The sequence below is a fragment of the Diabrotica undecimpunctata genome, chromosome 3, assembly GCF_040954645.1.
Source record: "Diabrotica undecimpunctata isolate CICGRU chromosome 3, icDiaUnde3, whole genome shotgun sequence".
Lineage (NCBI taxonomy): Eukaryota > Metazoa > Arthropoda > Insecta > Coleoptera > Chrysomelidae > Diabrotica > Diabrotica undecimpunctata.
In genome coordinates this window covers 19,934,804-19,956,135 of record NC_092805.1, presented here as the reverse complement: position 1 = coordinate 19,956,135, position 21,332 = coordinate 19,934,804, and the positions used below count along the sequence as shown (strand labels likewise).

The 21,332-nt window shown below is 35.3% G+C and overlaps 2 protein-coding genes across 3 annotated transcripts in view; both read left to right on the top strand.

Annotated features, from left to right (window-relative positions):
• Positions 1-14,004, top strand: part of LOC140436525 (uncharacterized) — a 100,025-nt gene extending 86,021 nt beyond the window's left edge. For both annotated transcript variants that reach the window (XM_072525411.1, XM_072525410.1), the window contains exons 16-18: positions 2,009-2,237; positions 12,840-13,124; positions 13,226-14,004. In XM_072525411.1, the coding sequence (XP_072381512.1) occupies positions 2,009-2,237; positions 12,840-13,124; positions 13,226-13,429 (718 nt within the window). In that variant the 3' untranslated portion in view covers positions 13,430-14,004. The remainder of the gene's footprint in view (positions 1-2,008; positions 2,238-12,839; positions 13,125-13,225) is intronic.
• Positions 151-996, top strand: LOC140436526 (uncharacterized). The gene is made up of 2 exons (XM_072525414.1): positions 151-402; positions 510-996. The coding sequence occupies exons 1-2, from the start codon at positions 158-160 to the stop codon at positions 850-852; spliced, it is 588 nt and encodes a 195-aa protein (XP_072381515.1). The 5' UTR covers positions 151-157; the 3' UTR covers positions 853-996.
• Positions 14,005-21,332: the final 7,328 nt, after the last annotated feature.

Here is a 21,332-nt window from a genome sequence, read left to right as displayed (position 1 = left end):
CTCTAGATAGAGAATATAATAGAAAATGTCCTGATATACTTTGCATTGATTCGCCATATTGCTGACGTTGTATGACTATTCTTGTATAATCCGGGCTTTGTTATATTGGCGCACAGTGCAGGTAATTTTACGTTACACTGCGCGCGCGCTTCTGTTGATGTTGTCACCTATATGGATGACGTGGTGTTACCTTCCGCGCGCGCTTTTGGTAAGTGATTTGCCGCGTAAACTAGCGTATATAACAGCGGAATCTGCGCGCTGTAGTCAGTTCAGTTTGTGCTTTGAAGTGATTAAGAGTTATTATCAAGTAGTGTTCGAAATGTTTCGTTTATTACCAGTGATTGCTGCATCCTGCTTCCAGTTGACGGCGCTTCCCATGGAAATGTGGTCTAATATTTTAAGGTAAGTGTTTGTTATTTTTTTATTATTTATTTTTTGTTGTTATATTGATGTTTATTTTTTTAATTATACTTTTAATTTGTATACTAATATACTTTTTTATATTTCAGATTGTTGGATCCATTGTCTTTATTGGCAACTGCAAGATCAGATCCCAGATTTAAGAGTATTTGTCTTGTTGACAGCGTATTAAGAAATAATCTCCGGGATGCTTTGGAGATTGAAAGATGCCAGGCCGAAGAAATTATCCGGAATCCGGCAAAGTCAATAATTATTTCCAGAGAGGATAGCAAAAGAGTATTTGCAGCTAATGTTTCCAAGAAGATCACCAGGAAATCTGTAAATTTAAAACACAGTTTGGAGGTACTCAAGAAAAAACCGATGAAAACAGAAAATAAAAAGAAAAACCATTGTCTATCCGCTGTTAAGAAAGTTTTTAATTGTAGAATTTAAGTTTAGTTTGTAATAAATAGTTTTTGTGTAATAAAATTTTAGTTTTTTTAAGAATAAACTACAGATTATGAAAAATTAATTTGACGTTTAGTTGGGAGCGATTTTCGAATATGAATTTTTTTTGCAATGCGCGATTTAATTTTTGTAAATGACCAGAAAAAGTATATATTTTTTAATTTTTGTAATAAAGAAAATTTTAATCTCTTTAGTTTTTATAATAAGATCTTTTTAAAGATAAACTACAAAGACGTTTTCAAATAATGATATTATTTTGTAATGCGTTCTTTTGTAGACATAATATTTTTGATATTATGTTAATAAAAATTAGACTTAAATTTTGTGTTTACGAAACCTGTGCATTTATTTTAAAGGGGATCTGAAAAAAATGTTAGCCAGAAACTTATGAAAAATGTGGGTTTAAAATCAACATATTATATTGGATTTATAACGTGGTGGTGAAAGCAACAGTTACATAGACATCACTGATATAATAATTTACAAAGACTTGCTTAACTTAATATCGCTTTGGCTATTATGGGCATACCAACGGCAGCAAGGCTCTACTGGATATACATCCTTAACACATGGATACCGGATGGATAATAATTTCAAACCATAAGGTACTTTAGGGATAAATTACCTTTTCATGAAGACATTTTCCACAAGATGGTTGGCAGAGGGCTAGAGAAAACACTCGACCCAGACTGTACGGTTATATCCGGTACACGGACGGGCCTAAAACGGCAGAAGGGTCGTATTAGTGAATATTAAAACATTTCTATTCAACTTAACTATTATTCTATTATTACTATACTTAATTCACTCCAGACTACAAAATAGAATTACTTATAGCCTTACCTACATCAGGATATGGGTATAGCCAAACTTTACATTGGCAATGTCAAACCATACAATGTCATGCTCATAGATAAATAATATAGTATGGTCATGCTATTTAGCGTGGTTGCTACACTACCAATAAGCTTTATAAATAAAAGTATTCACAGTTTCCTGAAATTACGATGATATATAACTCTTTACTATTGGCGGTGCCACACAATCAAATTTGATACAGTTAATTCGTTAGAATGTTTTAATATTTCTTATCATTTTTTTTTGTTTGTATATTGTTTCATATATTTTTTTTATTTTCAAGGTATGACGATTTACCTCCGCAATACTCTTACGACAAAGAATTGTCTGCCAAGTTTAAAGAACGTTCCTACGAAATGATTTACTGTCCAGAAACAGTAAATGATGTACAGTTTGCAATGAACAGAGCGCTGGATGATACTATGTATAACGACGCTCCGAAGAAAGGCAGTAAAATCAAGAAACAACACAGTTTCTCGTCGACTGACAAAAAGACAAAATTCAGTAATAAGGTATGTATATAAAATAGGTGTAGGTTTTAATAGAAAACAGCATACATAGTTTCCAAAAGTATTTTTCGGATGTTTTCGTTAAGAAGTAACTTTTATTAATTATTCTTTTAATACACAAGTTTATATTTTTACGGTCTTATATAATCATCTAGCCTCAAAAGTCCACTGCTGAACATATGTCTCTTCCTCGTGTTTCCAACCCCGTCTATATTGTGCCACTCACATCCAGTTTTTATTATGTCTTCTTAAATCGTCAGCCTCTCGTATAGGTGGCGACCGACGCTTCTCTTGTCTTCTATTGGTCTCCATTCCAATCCCAAACAAGTGATTTAGATATAAGATGTTTTTTGTGAGCTTTCTTTTTCCCAACTATCAGGTCCTTCAACTTTGGAGAGAACCAAGAAGGGAATCGTAAGTTTTGAATACCTTTTTAGGCGGGTAAATAATTATATAGCTAAATAAACTATATCATAAAAAATATTCACAATTTGATTCAGTGGTTTTCCTAAAAATAATTTATCCCAACAGAACTGTGATAAAAAATCAGTTATTTTCACATAGTCAGCAGACTTAAAGTCACTATAGAAACCATCACTAACCAAACCACTATTATTGGGGCACCTTTTGGTCACCTTTATCTCAAATTCCAGTGGTGGGTGGTGCATACCCTCCCTCAAAAAAGCTTCATCTGCTCTGGACACAGTTACATCAGCATCATCAACCATCACCAAATCGAGAATATTACCAGTGGAATGCACAATAGTGTTGGACTGAAACAAATTGTGGTATGCACACATACCAAACACAAACTACACAGCTTCAACTTCAGATGCTGTGGCAGCTACTGGAGGAATTGTTGTAGAGCACATGTCATTTGAAAACCATTCACAGTTTGGTAAATTGAAGTTAGCAGCCAGATAATAGTGTGCAGATGGATAAACTTTAGCTATTTGTTTTAAGGTTTCACAAAATATGGAATATTGCTCAAATGTAGACTTCTTATGGAAAATATGCTGTTCTTATAATAAACTGATCTGAAAATAATTAGAAGTCTCTACTGGAATCAGACAGCAAATCTCAGAGTTGAAGGTGAACACACTGACTATGTGAAAAATCATGCGAGGAGCGAGGCAAGGCTGTATTCTATCTCCTCTAATCTTCAAACCTGTACTCTGAAAGAATATTTATCGAAGCTTTGCACGAAACTGAAAAAGGTATTCTACTAAATGGTTGCCGGCTAAACAACATCAGATATGCAGATGACACCATAGTATTTGCGGACAATTTAGAAGACCTATAAGTTCTTATGAACAAAATCACGTATTACAGTCAACAATATGGACTGAATATAAACGTTAAGAAGACAAAGCTTATGATAATTAGCAAGAAAAGAATAACAGAAGGTCAACTCTACGTCAACCAATCCCCTGTAGAAAGAGTGACGCACTACAACTACGTCGACACCATAATAAATGAAGAATGGACCAACAACCAGGAGATTAGAGCACGCATCGGAAAAGCTAGATCCACCTTCAATCGTATGGGGGCCTTCTTCAAGAGTCACAACCTCTCTCTTGATGCAAAAGTAAGAATGCTGCGATGCTACGTCTTCTCTGTCCTTTTTTATGGTGTTGAATCGTGGACCTTGAACGAAGATATGTGTAGAAAACTGGAAGCACTTGAGATGTGGCTATATCGGAGAATACTTAAGATCCCGTGGACTGACCGATTCACAAATGAGGAGGTCCTCAGAAGAATGAATAAGAATCGAGAAGTACTGACCACCATCAAATCTCGAATGTTATAGTTCTTCGGACATATTATGCGAAATGAATCCAGATATACTCTCCTTCAAGCCATCCTGTAAGGAAAAATATTTGAAAAACGAGGTCCAGGAAGAAGAAGAACATCTTGGTTAAAAAACATCAGAATCTGGTTCAATACAACATCTGTGCCGCTTTTCCGCGCTGCTGCAGATAAAGATAAAGGTTGCCATGATGATCGCCAACATTCGTAACGGATAGGCACTTCAAGAAGAAGATAATAAACTGATTTGCACCTTCAGTCATCAAGTCAAAAAGTTGTTCGATTGTCTGGTTAACTGTTAAAGCTCTTATGAACAGCAATAAGAACTCCGCTACCTCTTGAAAATGAACTTGTTGATATATTGATCATTTTCTCCTCAGGCATGTGGACAACTCACTTTTAAAAGTTTCTCTCAGTTTCCCATGTGCTGTCCACCAAAGACCGATTCCTCTCTTCAGTTCATGAGTCTGATTATCCCTGCCATACTATTTATATTTATCTACGAGTTCTACTTCTAGCTCACCAATACTGATTACCAATTTTATCATTTTTGTTTTCGAGATGTTTATATTTAAACCTACATTTTCTATAGCCACAACGAGTTCCTTTACCATCTCTCTTTGCCATTCCTAAGTCCTCAGCTATTATGACTATATCATCGGCGAAACATAAGTTGTTTAGACACTGCGCGCACACTTTAGTTGATGTCAGCTGTATGGCTGACGTGGTGTTACATTCTGCGCGCGCTTTTGGTAAGTGATTTGCCGCGTAAACATGCGTATATAACGGCGTCATTTGCGCGCTGTAGTCAGTTCAGTTTGTGCTTTGAAGTGATTAAGTGTTATTGTTACGTAGTGTTCGAAATGTTCCGTTTATTGCCAGTGATCGCTGCATCCTGCTTCCAGTTGGCGGCGCTTCCTGTGGAGATGTGGTCCAATATTTTAAGGTAAGTGTTTTTTAATTTCTTTTAATGTTTATTTATTTTCTTAATTATACTTTTAATCTATATACTGATATACTTTTTCATATTTCAGATTGTTGGATCCATTGTCATTATTGGCAACTGCAAGATCAGATACCAGGTTCAAGAGTATTTGTCTTGGTGACGGCGTGTTGAGAAATAATCTCCGGGTTGCTCTGGAAATTGAAAGACGTGAGGCCGAAGAAATTATCCGAAATCCTGCAAAATCAATGACTATTTCCAGGGAGGATGGCAAAAGAGTATTTGCAGCTAACGTTTCCAAGAAGATCACCAATAAATCTGTGAATTTAAAAAACAGTTTGGAGGTACTCAAGAAAAAGCCGATGAAAATAAAAAATAACAAGAAAAACCAATGTCTATCCGCTGTTAAGAAAATTTTTAATTGTAGAATTTAAGTTTAGTTTGTAATAAATAGTTTTTGTATAATAAAATTTTAGTTTTTTTAAGAATAAACTACAGATTATGAAAAATTAATTTGACGTTTAGTTGGGAGTGATTTTTGAATATTTTAGATATAATAAATATTTTATTATATCTGAATGATATATCTATGAAAGCAGAAAATAAAAAAAAAGTTATTAATTGTAGAATTTAAGTTTAGTTTGTAATATTATGTGAAAAATAAATTTTTTAATACCAATTTTTCAGCAATAAAATATTTATTGTGTCTTGTTCACTTGGAGAAACATGTTATTTGACTTTTTTTTAACAAAGAACCTTTTCAGAAATGTTCGGGCTGCATTATTTATTGTTTCACAATTTTGTTTGATATTTTTAATTGTTATTAGTTTTATATTATTTTTCTTTAATTTTGGGCATAATGGAGGCTTGCTTCTCCGAGTTTATTTGTTTTATAATAATTAATCAAAAAGACATCCGACAGCCGTTTTCCTAACATTCATCTTTCCTTTCATATTTGTCTTAGGATCTAGGTTTGACATCCATGTGTCACATTAGGAAGGATGCACTGGTTAACACTTTGCTCCTCAAGTATTGAGGTATTTGCGGTTCTTAAGTAGTCAATTAAGTTTTTTAATTGCCATTTATAGTTATAGGTCTGGCGTCATCTCTGTTTGGCATTGTTTTTGTCATATTTATTTTTAATCCGACGTATTGGGAGTCGTCTGTAAGTTCCTTCACCGTGGTTTGTAATTCTTCGAATGTGCTCGCTATAATCACGATGTCGTCAGCGAATCTGAGGTGTTGATACCATATGTTGACCCATTTATATTAATCTATACTGCATTTCAGACGTTAGAATCAGTGTGGTTGTATTTTACAAAGAGGGTTTGCCATATTTCGCCCATTCTGTGAATTATCATAAATAAATCCACCTTTTGTATTCCATTTAGTGCTGAAGTTTCAGACTATTTTATGTTGTGTCATTTTGAAAACAATAATTCAAGGTGTAAAAATCTTAACCATACAAAAACATTTTTAATAAACCCCTTGCGAGGTTGAATTATTGTTCGGCTGTTTTTATTTCTTCTTTATTGGAAGCAGTGTGAGGAACTTTCTTGAATTCCCTGCTGTGATAAGGAGCATTACCCAACACCACAACTGTTTTTTTGCAAATTAGGAATTTGTTTGAAACAATTTTCAAATTCAAAATTGACCATCCATTTCGTAGTGGTAATCTTGGGTGTTTTTCTTTGTCAAAAAAGTCAGTTCTGTTCCATTAACAAAGCCACGGGGACCACGAGCTGCAGAAGCTTTTAAGCCAGTAGTCGGGCCACCAACAAATGCATTTCTATGCGATTTAATGGACGTGTCTACCCATTCTTTTGATACGCTGTTGCCTACGTTTACCTATGACTCATCTAAATAGACGATATTGTAACCTTCTCCGTGGTATCGACGAATGAATCGTTGTTAACGACGACGCCATGAAATTATCTCCTGTTTCCCAATTAAAATCGACTTTCTACAGCGTTTTTCAAACTTAAACTCGATATAGCACAACAAACGGGAAAAAGATGATAAAATTTTACCGATTTCAGGCTTTTTCTTCGGTTGTTGGAGACCAGCACGTGATGCATACTCGTGGCACACTTTGTAAATACTCCTTTTAGAAACACCACTCATTTCGGACACAAGCGTTATAATATTTGATAATGAATCATTACCACGGTGATCCAAATGATAGTTCATAAGATTATTGGTTATCTGCTTTTCTGACACACTGAAATGTAGCCCACGTTTCCGTGGAACGCACCATAACTAAATTTATTCAAACTCTAAAAAATAACACAACCGACACTATAGAAATAATCGCAATTTTCAAGTTACTTCAACTCTATAGATTTTAACACTAACCAGATCATGATGGGAAACGTTATTATATATGTTTCCTATTCTATTCATTTCTATTCATTATGTCAGTGATTAAAAAGAAATTGTTTACCATCCATGTAATTACTAAAATTCCATTTCTTCTAATATACTAAAAATTTAATTTTGTGTGGGAATTTTTGAGAATCTCTGAGTGTATGTTGTTCGTACGGTTGCTGCCATGAAGAGCGGCAATGTTGTTAAGAAAATTCTCATTTACTTTGCATGGCCCTATCCTTCGTACACTGCATTGAATGTCTCTCTTAACGGGGATGGGATTTGTATTTTCGTCTAGTTGTACTATCATAGTTGCGTTTTCATATATATTATGTATTAGTTACCTGTATATTGAATCGATTCTGCAATTATTAATAGTTTGTTCTATGCCCCAGACCATTGTTTGGATGGTCTGATGTACTATATCCTTTTCTTAAGCCAGACTATTCTACCGGTTGGTAATTTTCCGTTTTGTATCCCCAAACCGCTATTCTCATATAGTGTTTAGGAACCTGTCTTTTAATTTGCCATTGAAATCCCCAAAAAGTAAGTTAAGGTTTTCTTTCTTCGTTAATTAATATTTCAACACTTCTTTTTCTAGGCTCCAAGGCTCCAAATTGAGCCTTGGTCTCCTTTATTTTTGCCTCCACCCTTGCTTGTCTATGGCTAATTTTCTCCATACACGGACTCCTAAAAGAGCTTGTGGGTTGCTGTTTACTGTGTCTTCCCAGCGCTTTCTTGGTTTTCCAACCGGTCTCTTTCCCTGCATTCTAGCATTCGGTACTCTTTTTGATAGCCTATCTTCTCCCATTCTTATCACATGTCCGGCCCATTGCAATATTTGTATTCTAATGAAGTCTGACAGTGGTGCTTCCTTATAAAGTTGATAAAGCTCGTTGTTGTATCGACTTCTGAAGATTCCGTTTCCCCTCACAGGTCCTAGTATTCTCCTCAGTACTTTCCTTTCGAATGTGTCTCGTGTTTGCTTTTGGATGTTTCTTTCAGGACCCGTGCTTCACTGCCATAGCATGCTATTGGTCTAATTAAGGTTTTATATATTCTCATCTTTGTATTTCGGTGGACATTTCTAGATCGAAATATATGGGAGAGGGCAAAATAAGCTCTGTTTGCCTGCGTTATTCTCTTCCGTATTTCTCCATCTTCTGATCCGTCGGCATATATTTCTACTCCCAGGTATGTAAACTTTCCAAGCATTTCAATGTCATCTTCATGTATAATGTTTTGTGGGACTATATTTCTTCTCGTCTGTATCATTATTTTTGTTTTTTCTGTGTTAATTTCCAGACCTAGTCTTTTGGTTTGTGTTTTTAACTCTGCGTATGTTTCCTGTGTTCCTGTTGATGTTCTACTTATAATATTAATATTATCGGGATAAGCGGCCGGTTGAACCGTTCGGTTGGTCACTAGGTTTCCTCGTCCATTTCTTTCTGTGTTAACTCTGCATATAAATTTGGTTTGGAGTAAAAGATGGTCTGATCCACAGCATGCTCCTCGTCGTGTTTTCAAATCTGAGATACTACTGGCTGCTCTTTTCTCTATTAGCACATGGTCGATTTGATTGATTGTGGTTCCATCTGGTAAAATCCATGTCATTTTGTATATGTCTTTATGTGGGAAGCATGTGGAACTTATCACCATGTTTTTACTGGTGGCAAAAGTTATCAAAAACTCCCCATTCTCGCTTGTTTCATTGTGCAGTGGGTGTTTTCTTATTGTGATATAGAACTGCGGTTCCTTGTATATTTTAGCATTCATATCACCCATTATAATTTTGATGTCATTTTTGGGCGCATTGTCATATACTACCTCCAGCTGTTGATAGAAGCTTTTCTTTGTATGTTGTTCTTGTTTTTCTGTTGGGCAGTGAATGTTTATCATTGTTAGGTTGAAGAAGTGGGTGCAAATTCTTAACTTACATATCCTTTCACTGACTGCCTGGAAGTCTATGATTTTTGAGTTAAAATTATTATCCACCACAAATGTAACACTACATTCTTTGCTTCCTTGTTCCTTCCCAGTGCGTTTTAGTGTCCCTGACACCTTTCTCCAGCCATCTCATCTCCTGAAGAGCAGTAATCATGAGCTTATATCTTTTTAGTTCTTGCATAAGTGCGGTTTTAGCTCCTGGTTTATTTAATATCCTCACATTTCTGTTTCCAAATATATAGTCCATGCTTCGCAGCTTGAGTCGTTTCCGAAAGTTTCGTCTTGTATTCCGAGGCAAATGTTCAGGTTTTGTAACAGTGTGTTTTTTCTTGGGAGTGGGTTGTCAGCCCACTGCCCAACCTTCTCCTTTACCCGGGCTTAGGACCGGCATTCCTGAGCTACTCGATCCACCCATTTGTCACCATAGGCTGAGTTAATATTCCAACACCATTAAAATTATTGATGGCATACATTTGTTAGATTTTCAGCTTCGTACAAGCTTTTAGCGTTTCGGATTGTTATCTTGATATCACCCTTTGATTTGATGAACCAGGACATACTTATTAATTCATTATTTTAAACTTTTCTTAAATTTGTATTTTATTAATACACTTACGCACTATCGGATATCTCCCTTGGTGACTATTTCGTGATTATAGTATGTTTAGTACTATTCCTTGTTGTCTCCGATTAGATCAAATGTTGTAATGAATAACGATACGTTTGCGCGTGATGTAGTTATTGGATAAAAGTATCTACTGTCTGTGTCAAGTTAAGAATTCATAAAGGAGCCTTATGGGAAGCGGTGATGCCAGAACTACCGATAGACTGAGATAGGCGAGAGTAGTGGAGTTGCAGCGAAAAAGCAGGGCCGAACTGCATGTTATATTGCACATTAGACGTTTTTTCACTTAGGTAACTTTAAATTTTTTTTGTTTTTTTGAAAAATAAAAATTAAAGACATGTCTTTTTCTCACAACAGTTATTTATTAAATTTCGGCTTAGGTCATCATCAGACTCTTAAAAATATTCTTAATTGTTTAATGAACAAATTGAGTGAGTATTGTGGTAGATATTATTAGTGTCAGTAAAAAACATAAAAAAACAATAAAAACTTCTGTATATTTTAAAAAAAATACAACAGAACCATAGAAATGTAACAAATTATTTGGTTTTTTAGTTTGACATTTATATATTTACAATATTACAATTATCAAAAACTATGTACATTCTTCGTCCATATCCAAATCGGAATTGTCACTACTATCATATAAATCTATAACTATGGGAGTTACGTCTTCCATTAGACCGTCCACTTCCCAAAATTTTTTCTCCAGAGTCATTACATGTTGAATATAGTTTCTCCAGTTATCAGACGTAACATTTGAAAACGCTTTTTTTATGAGGTCCTCCATATCCTTCGCTTTGAAGGTGCTGTTATTTACGGCCACATGCCTTTTTACTTGGCTCCATACCATTTCAATTGGATTTAATTCGCAATGGTATGGAGGCAAACGAAGCACTTTGACATTATTTTGTTGTTTACAAAGTTCTTCAATTTTGTAATTATCAAAATTTTGTTTAAATTGCGCGACTACCTCCAAAAGCTCGCACTTCAGATAATTTTCTTCAAAAAATATGTCTTTTTGTCTTAACCAGTCCATAATGTTATTCTTATTCCACGATTGGTTAGGCAACAACTCGGTTTTTACACTATGATATGGAGCATTGTCCATAACAATAACCGTTTTTCGAACTAAGTTGGGCAACAGTTTGTTTTCAAACCAGTTCTCAAAACACGGACCGTCCATTTCGTCGTGATAATCAGCGCTGTTTTTTTTTGCAAGGAAAAACATTTCAGCACCGTTTACAAAACCATTTTCACTTCCGGCATGGACAAGGATGAAACGTGGTCCACGCTGAGTGGGATGCTTTAGTCCAGTACTTAGCCCTTTTATGAACGCATCTCTTGCCGAGGTGACGGTTTTGTCTTTCCATTCTCTGGAAACCGAGTGCCCCACATTGACCCATGACTCATCCAAATACACAATGTCATAGCCCTCAGCCCGATATTGTTTAATGGCCCTTAAATATCCATGCCTCCATGCAATTATATCAGGACGTTCTATTAGCACGGCACTTTTATCACGTTTTGCATAAACAAAGTTCATGTCTTTTAACAACCTGTACATTGTACTGCGGGTAAAATTTGGCAAGTTTTCGTCTTGGTTCACTTTTGGCAGAAGACGATTCAAAGTAGGAGGAATGTTTTCAAAAAAAAAACTATGCACTGTTCGACGAACGCCGATACGAACACCTTCATCGTAAGTATAGTCTCTGGAGTTGTTTCGGCAACGGGTTCTTTTTCTGTTTGTTTTTACCTCAGAAAGCTCACCTTCTTTGTCTTCCTGTACGATTTTTTGAATCGTACGAACTGACACTCCTGTCATCGCGGATACTTTGTCGAATACAATACGTTGACTTTCATCTCGAAGCAAATTAATGTGGTATCTCACTACGTTTAAGATCACTTTTTTAGCACTCAGATGTAAAATTTGACCACTTTTAAACGGCAAAACTGGATCCATTTTAACAATATAATTTTTTACACTTGAGATTTGAGTGCGCGATGGTTATGCCTTAACCCTTGTCCGGGCAGAAGAATTTAAAAACGTAATCGGGCAGTTTGGGCTTATGTATACAGACAAACATATAATCTCCACTTCACCTAATTACACTATTTTGAAAAACATACCGCTCATTTATCTATAACTCATAAATCTGTCTGCTTTCCAAATGTGCTTTCCAAATGACACTATTGTTTGGAATGACTAAGTACATAAAGAGAATTAGAAAACTATTAATAGTCAATTATAAAGTAATCAATATTGTTTACTGTTAGGGCCTGTTAGCCCGGCTTGCCCGATAATGGAAGTTTAAGCACAATATCTTAATTATTATTGCTTTCTATTTATTAACTATTGTGAAAGTAATATTTTATAAATAATTTTGAGAGTTGACACCTAAGCTGTCAGAATTACCTGTGCCATAATAATTAACCAATTGCGTAAAACCTAATATTTTAACCACTAATAAAGACATTTTTCTAATAATCTTTAAAATCACTTCCCTGAAAATGTAACCATATTTATAAGTAATTGTAGTCGTTAAGCTTATTAAATAGATACGTACCTATCTTTTTAAAATAAATTTGATTAACATTGGAAAATATAAATAAAAATTTGAATATAAATAAAGAATGGGTTATTTCGGCCGGCCCTGCATAGTCCCGTGAACTATTGGCAACATACGCCCGTAAGAAATGCACTGGCCTATCTGTTCAGTTGTGAATTCTTAACTTGAAACAGTCATTAGATCCACTTATATACCTTATATAGATGCACTTATATACCAAAAAAATTAGAGAGGTGCAATAAAGGGGATGCAATTTTTTATTGAAATTCCTTGCAAATGTTACTTCATATCTTGCCTAAGCTTATTATTTATATATTGTGTAACATTTTATATATTCGTATCAGGTTCAAGACTCTTCTTCAACTAAAGTAAAATTAAAATCGGCGATTCAGTATACTCCTATGTCCTTGCCATCCAGTCAAGATCCAAAATCCAAACCCAAATTCGCCTTCGAACTGAACTTGGATGAAAAATCTCAACGGGGTGGAAAAATTAAGAATATATTTGGCGGAAAATCCGAAGGAAAGAAGGAAAAGACGTTTTTAGGATCACCGAAACTGCATAGAGCGATTTTTAAGAAGCACAGTTCCGGTTCTGATATAAGTTGGCCTTCTGGGAGCTCTTCGCAGGTCCGTAAGTCCTTAAAATTATATTCTACAATATTCAGAGTTGTATATAATTAATAGAATTTGAATTTGATAACATTTTAATTTTATCGTTTACGTTTCAGCATCTTTCCATGTCACAAAGCAGTTACTCTCTAGAGACCACACCACCAGTGATATCGCAGTCATTCGAATTTGCCACCAGCCCAAACGCTGATTACCCAGGTCTCGAATACCCTCCTGTTTTCGAGCCAGAAACTTATTCCTTAGCCAATCCACAAACAAGTCTAAATTTATTGAAGAGACAAGAAAAAAATACTCAGAAGTAGATATCTCTAGCTGCTTGTACTTAGTTTTTTGTTTCTGTTTAAATTTTTGTTATGAGATACGAAAGGCAAAAGTTAAACTCTTTAGTAAGTTCCTTAATACGGCTTTATATTTAATATTTCAGTTTTACTCTTGAACAGCGGAAAACTTTAATCCAAATAATGTTTAAATCAACAACTGTTATACTGGTGCTAGCTGTTGTTATAAGTTAAAAAATTCTGTTTGATTTTACTTAAAACATGGTATATATACAATAACATACATTTTGCTACAATAAAAATAGTAGAAATGCGAAGATTTCCTACTTGGTGAAACTAAAATTCAGATATTTGTGTACAGTGCTTTTTACAATATATAAAGCAGACATTGGGGAATTAACCGACAAGGGAGATCTACAATTTGCATTCCACGACCTGTCGTCCACCACGGCAAATATTCTTCGCGAATTTGTTTCTAATACTCTGAACATGAGTAAATAAATAAAGCAGACGTTTAAGATTTAATTTCAATGCAGGGCTACTGCCATTCGCTTATACATATTTCGACCTTATTAGGTCTCCTCAGAGCGACATATGCAGAAGCTAATGTTTTATAGCATATTTTGCTATAAAACATTAGAATATATAACTGTAATAATGTTTAATACGGACTGTTGCACATCTTTATTATTATTACTTTCAGTACTACAGTGTCATCATAACCTAATCTAAAGTGCTTAACCTCTATGTCAGCCATGAGACCATGTGCCCCCTGTCCCATGTCATAGCCCTGTCAGGACTTTACATTCATGAGCTATTCAGTCTCATGACATCTTTTTCTTCCTATAAAATACAGAAATTACAACAATGAACTAAGAATAAAAACGTTCTAAAATAAAAACTAATAACAATACTGATTGCAAAACTAGTACATTTCAAAATCATTATATCTAGATGGGCGTTTAATTAATTGTTTACTTCTGGTAGGAAACTGATTCGATATTTCACTCTCACAGGCCGTTGATGTTGAAGGTCTGTCCTTCTCATTGTGATCAAAATCATCTGCTAGGTTAATATGTTTAGGAATATTATTAGATGGTCTCAAGTGATAGCTATTTCTTCTTACATCATCATCATCAGTGGCATTACAGCTCGTTATGAGCCAAAGCCTTCTTCAGAACAATCTTCCATTCGCCCCTGTCTCTGGCAACTCTTCTCCATGCTTTTACTCCAATGGATTTTAGATCATCCTCTATGTTATCTTGATACCTAAGTTTTGGTCTTCCTCTGGCTCGTCTTCCCACTGATCCTCTTCGGTCGAAAATTTTTCTGATCGTTGCATCTTCATCTCGCCTAATTACATGTCCTATCCATCGAAGGCGTGCTAATTTAATACATTTTACAACGTCAGGTTCCCCAAAACTTCTGTATAACTCAAAATTGTAGCGCCTACGCCACAAACCCTGTTCTTGGTTCCTCCATATATTTTCCTTAGAATTTTTCTCTCGAAACGTTTAAGCAATTCTTGGTCATTCTGTGTAAGTGACCACGTTTCAGACCCGTATGTTAACACTGGTCTTATTAGTGTTTTAATTTCTGCTTACAGGTGTCCCATTTTCTTTCTCAACAACATATGATCTTGTCTCTTGTAAACCTCGTCTAACCACAGCAGGTTTCCATTGTCCATCTTCTCTTATAACCACATTATCCCCTATACTTAATTCTTATTTTGTAGCTGTATTTCTATCATAGTAGTGCTTGTACAATTTTCTTTTATTATCCAATTTATTCTTTTCATTTTTTAGGTCTACCTGTTCTGGTAAATATTTTTCATGTAAAACTGGAAGTTTACCTCTAAGTCTACGACTATTCAAGAGTTGTGCTGGGGATTTGTCTGATCCTAATAGTGGTGTATTTCTATATTCTAATAAGCCTAACTGAAGATCTTCACACTTCCTGAAAATATTTTTAGCTATCTGGACGGCTCGTTCTGCCTGACCATTTGCTCTAGGGCTAGATGTCACAAATTTAAAGTTCCATTCCTTATTTCCTTTTATTTCATTTACCTCAATTGATGTTACCATAGATTCTTCCTGTTTACTGTCCATATCTACTTCTTGAATCTCCTGAACTTCTCTTATGATCCTGTTGTTACACATTTTCTCGAAATGATTGTAATACAAACACTTATTGCACATTTTACCAAATGCGGGACACCTTCGGAACTTATGAGCACGACCACATTTTCTGCACTGACCAATTTTCCTTGAGTTTTCTTCCTGTTCCCATCTTTTGCTTCTTCCAGTATTAAAGTTGTTATTCGAAGCTTTTCCCCTTGCTGTTTGATTACCATTTCCCCCTTTTACAGAATGAACATTAAGTGCTTGACTTGACTGAACTTCTTTATTTACTTCTTGTAAATTGACATAATTTGAGCAGTTCCAAAAAACAACAATTAAAGTAATACATTTTGCTTCTTTTACGTTAAAAATAACTGCATTAACTCGCCAGGTCGGTGACGGGGTGTTTATTATCCACGTTGTGTTATATTGGCGCTACACTGCGCGCGCACTTTTGTTGATGTGAGCTGTATGGCTGACGTGGTGTAACATTCTGCGCGCGCTTTTGGTAAGTGATTTGCCGCGTAAACAAGCGTATATAACACCGGCATCTGCGCGCTGTAGTCATTCCTGTACGAGACGTTGAAGGAGTAGGTCACTGGAAACATACCAACTTCTAAACAACGTCGGCGGGAAATTTGAGAGAGTGTATACTCTGAAAATTGCAGTACATAGATTGTCTTGGAAGTAAGCGTCAGACAAGCCGAGGAACCCAGTGGTAGGCAATAAAAGTTCGAAAGTACGGGGTTTCAGTAGAATATACTGGCCCCGGAAATTGTCCATTTATTGGCAAAATCGCAGGGCGATTAGGCGAGAACGACGACTTATAATTCCGGTATAAGACATACAACGAGGGACCATTTAGCAGCGTGGTAACGCGCGGTGAGTAAGGCCAATATCAAGTCAACAAAGTACACGTTAAGTAGAACAAGCCTTTTTTTCGGGGGGTTTACAACCCCCTGGCTTCCGTGAGGCTGCGGGGCCTGCTTATAGTCTGTACTTTGCGATCCAATCTTAGTGAAAATGCCTGGTTCAACCAGGTCTGCCATATCCTCCCGGTCTGTGACCAGATCACAGACCGCGGCACTATCGTCAAACCCTTACGCGCCACTTATTCAATCTGAACCTGAACCCGAACAACACGAAGAATCCTACAATCCCGCTGCATCTGCCCACGAATTATCTCAACTCCAGGCGGAGATCCTTATCCTCCAAACTCGCTTCAATATGAAGCGCAGGGAAGTTGAACTAAACGACCCAAATCATCCGATGCTCGCCAAACACGACTCCGAATACCCTCCTTTACCTCCTACCCACAAAAAACTCACTATCAAACACACACCAGCTCCTCAATCTCGATCACAATCACAATCTACTCCTAAAAAATCCACAGTCGCTCAAAATACTCACACTTCATCACCTCAAATTCCTCAAAAAACACCCACATCATCTTCTCAAATTCAACCTAGCACGTCCAACACTCAACCTCAACCCTCCACATCCAAATCCTTCGCAAATGCCATCAAAGCTCCACAAATTTTCAAGCCTAGAACCAATCCCAACATCACAAATTCAATTAATAACCCAAAAACATTCGAATACCTTATCAAGGACATACCGCAAGATTTGTGTAATCAACGCACTTTCTTTAGAGTTCTCAACTGCATTCCTTTGTTGTATCAAAAGATACACTCACTAAAAGTCTTAAGCCACGGCATAGCCCATCTCAGAACCCTACATTCCCTAAACGCCGAAGAAATGCAGTTAAAAATACACAAAGCAACAGGACAGACTCAAATTAAAATCACTTTTAGAAACCACAGTTCCACAAACCAAGCTCCCAAACCTTCTAATTATTTGTTCCTCATAGTGAACGTTTCACACGATTACGACGAGGAAGAAATAAAACAAATTCTAACCGAGCAAGACATTCCTGTCTCCAGATTGTGGAGAGTCAAATCTCTGCAAACTGGAAAAGACACTCGTCTTATCAAAGTCCTGACTCCCTCTTCTGACAAGTATTCGCACGTGCTCAATTATGGCATACCAATTGATGGACTTATCCATTACACTGAGCTCCCTCACGGAGCAAATCCCGTCATTCCTACCCCGAAATACTGTAGCAAATGCTGCACTAACGGCCACTCCATCTCAGAATGCCGACATAGAACTTTCGTCTGCCCTAATTGCGGACAAAATCACAAATCTAGCGAATGTCCTTCTCAAACCAACCCTAAATGTCCTAACTGCGGTGGTGAACACCCCGCATATTCCAACAAATGCCCGAAAAGGCAGGAAAAACCATCAGACTCCCGTCAAACCCAACCTCTGACGATCGAAAGATCAACTCCACCTTTTGACCTAACCACTGATTTAAAAAATACCATTAAACTCAGCACCCTTGTCCTTCTCAATATCCTTCCCGAAAGGAGAGATCTCATCACTTCAATCACAAGCTCTGTGATTGAAAAGATATTCGGCCACACAATCGTATTGTCTGGCCACAATAACACCGTAGATATCTCCTTCCATCCTAACTTCTAAATCCGCTGTTAATGGATTTCACAATCGGTGCAGTTAATTGCCAAGGGATCTCTAAAAAGAGACCTCCAATGTTTCCAAGAAGGTCACGAAGAAATCAGTAAATTTTAGCCACAGTTTGGAGGTTCTCAAGAAAAAGCCGATGAAAGCAGAAAATAAAAAGAAAAACCAATGTCTATCCGCTGTTAAGAAAGTTTTTAATTGTAGAATTTAATTTTATCGTATAATATGTGTAGACAATACATTTTTGTAATAAATATTTTTTTACAATAAAGTTGTTTTTTGTAAAAAACGTTTCTTATTTGTTTTTTTTTTCACAAAAGCTTTCAAAAATTGATTGATTGAAATAATATAATATATAATAATAAATTAAATAAAAGATAAATTTTATGAAGTATAACTCGTAAAATTATTAAATAAATTTTATGCCTTTTATTATATTTTTAAATTAAAAATGTTTACGATTGTATAGGAGTTTCTTAACAACTTGAGATTTGCAGACTGAGTAGGTCATGCCTGTCGACATCTCCAAAACCTTCAGAGCTCTCTTGTACACGAGTTGGCGTTTTTTTTTAGTTTTAGTTTAATTATTTTTTCCAAAACACATGATCAACCTAGTACTGGCCAAAAACATATATACCTATAGATATCTAGTAGAGGTATCCCTATTTTGCCTTAATTATTTATCAACATTATTTTTCTTGTTTGTGAAAGCATGCGTTGTAGTTGTTTTAAAGATGCTTATTTGATTCTTAAGCATTCATTCACCTATATTTTTTTGAATCAGCAGAAAACGTACACGATCTGTATGTATTGTATATATTCCGCTAATTACGTAAATCAATCAGTTGAATATACACCAATGAATAAAACCCCAAGACGGTTGATGTATTGTTTGGTTCATGTAGTAAAAATTATATAACTCGAATAGGATTTTGTTACTGTACCACATTTTTATATAATAGAATAATATATTTGTATATTAAGTAATAACGCAGTGTATAGAGTTTGACTGTATCGTAATCTATTGTGATGATTTTATCTATGTTATTTTTAAGTTTAGTCTTTTTTAATCATATGTGACAAAATATATATTCAGTATTATTATTGTATATATGAATTTTAAAATCAAAACTTATTATTTAAGTGCCAAAACAATGTTTGTTTTGTTACAGTTAAAATAAAACATTTATTTGTTTTTGTTAGTTTTTATGCTCATACAAGAAACATTGAAGCCACTTTCCACATTATCTAACTAATGTATTATTTACATTGAAATATTCCAAAGATCGTGAATGACAGCTGAACAAAACCTGGAAAATCACTACAAGAAACTTGATATTACAGTTTACCGAGTAAAAGTTTATACGAATCATTGAAGAACAAAACTCGATAGCTACTAATAATTATAAATTATAATATCCACTATCGACAGCCCTAGTGCGATAAATGAATAATAAAAAATAGTCAAATTATAAATGATTGTAATAAACAATCAAAACATTGTATAGGTTTAAGGTAAACTAGGGTTGGACTTACCGGTAGATTTACCGTGGTTTTTGACACTCGTACAAAACCAACAACGAACGCCTACTGTCTGGGTGCTGGTCAACAGTCAACTTGCGTCTCTCTCGCGCTTAATTGATGTATCTCACGCTTATTGATATCGAGGTCCATTATGCCCGATAGGAATCGAATGGTTAATGAGAAAGGAGAAATGAATCAACTAATGTACAACCCTATTTGAATTTTAACATTCTCTCCTCTTTAACCCATTAGGTACTAGGGTGCCATATATGATACACTAAACAACGATCTTTTCATCGTGACTTACAGCGCTTAAGGCGTTACCTTCAGAACCTTAGTAGACGTTTTTAGGTCTGTTAGTATATAGTTTAGTTGCAGGCGAGCAAAATACATTAGAAATTATTTGTTGTTGTGATTGTATGTTGAGAGTTCGTCTTTGTTATTACTACGTATCGAAACGTGATCTAATAAAAGGTAGGTTAGTAAGTTAGGTAGTTTACCAGTACATATTAAAAATTTTATATCTGTGTAAAAATTTAGTTCATGTGATAAGTTGATAACATTTATGCATGTAAAAAAGGAGCATTAGATATACCCAGTGTTTATAAATTTTGTGTTTTTGTCCATGTAACTTATATGCCACGCTAGTCTTTTACGGTATGCAATTGTTAAATCTACAGAAAAGAGATTGCAGATCTCATTGAGTCAAAACAATTTTAGGAGGATTTTAACAATGAACCAGTTGATGAAATAGTATTTAATAGTGGAGAACGAATTGGTACTTACGATTATGAAAATACTGAAGATATTGTACATAAAGACTCTAATGAAGATAATACCATACTTCGTTCTAAATCTGGTAAAAATAAAAAATTGTAAACTGGTTAAAAAATCGTGCCTTATCCGAGATTACAAACCAAAACATATTTCCAATTTCAAATTTCTCGAAGTATGCAAATATGTCACCAGTGGACCTGTTCGAGTTTTTCATTACTGATGATATCATACAGTTACTTTGTGTTGAGGCTACTCGATACGCTCAATTTACAAATTGTTCAGACCCAAAAATTACAACTCAAGAAATGAAATGCTTCTTAGGAATTCTTATAGTCTCTGGTTATGATAAAAAGTCATAAAAAAAAGTTACTGGGATTCTAAAACTGGTAACAGCGATTTATTTAGATCATGAGATTCGTACATTGTGCTAATAATACTTTTGTTTGAACCCAACGATAAACTGACTAAACACAGACTTCTTATAAATGAGATAAAAACTAACTTTCTAAGACATTATATTCCGGATCAAGAAATCGCCTATAATGAAAGCATGATAGAATACTTTGGAAAACATGAATGTAAGCAGTATATTCGAGGGAAACCCATGCGGTTTGGATATAAAGTCTCAATTCCAAAACGGTTACCTTATCCATTTTGAGGTTTATTAGGGAAATATGCCAAATTCTAATCGAGAGCATCAAGAAAAATTTGGTAAAGCAACAGCTTCGTTATTGCAGCTTATTGGAGATGCCCGAGGAAACTAGACCTTTGCCATACCATTTTTATTTTGATAACCTATTCACATCCATGGATATTCTTTATTATTTAAAAGAGAATGGTTATGAAGCAACAGGGACAGTTAGAGAAAATAGACTAACAAAGAATTGCCCACTCGGGACAGTAAAAAGAGTTAAAAAAGACACCTAGAGGTACTTATGACTTTGCCGGAACCAAAGGGATTG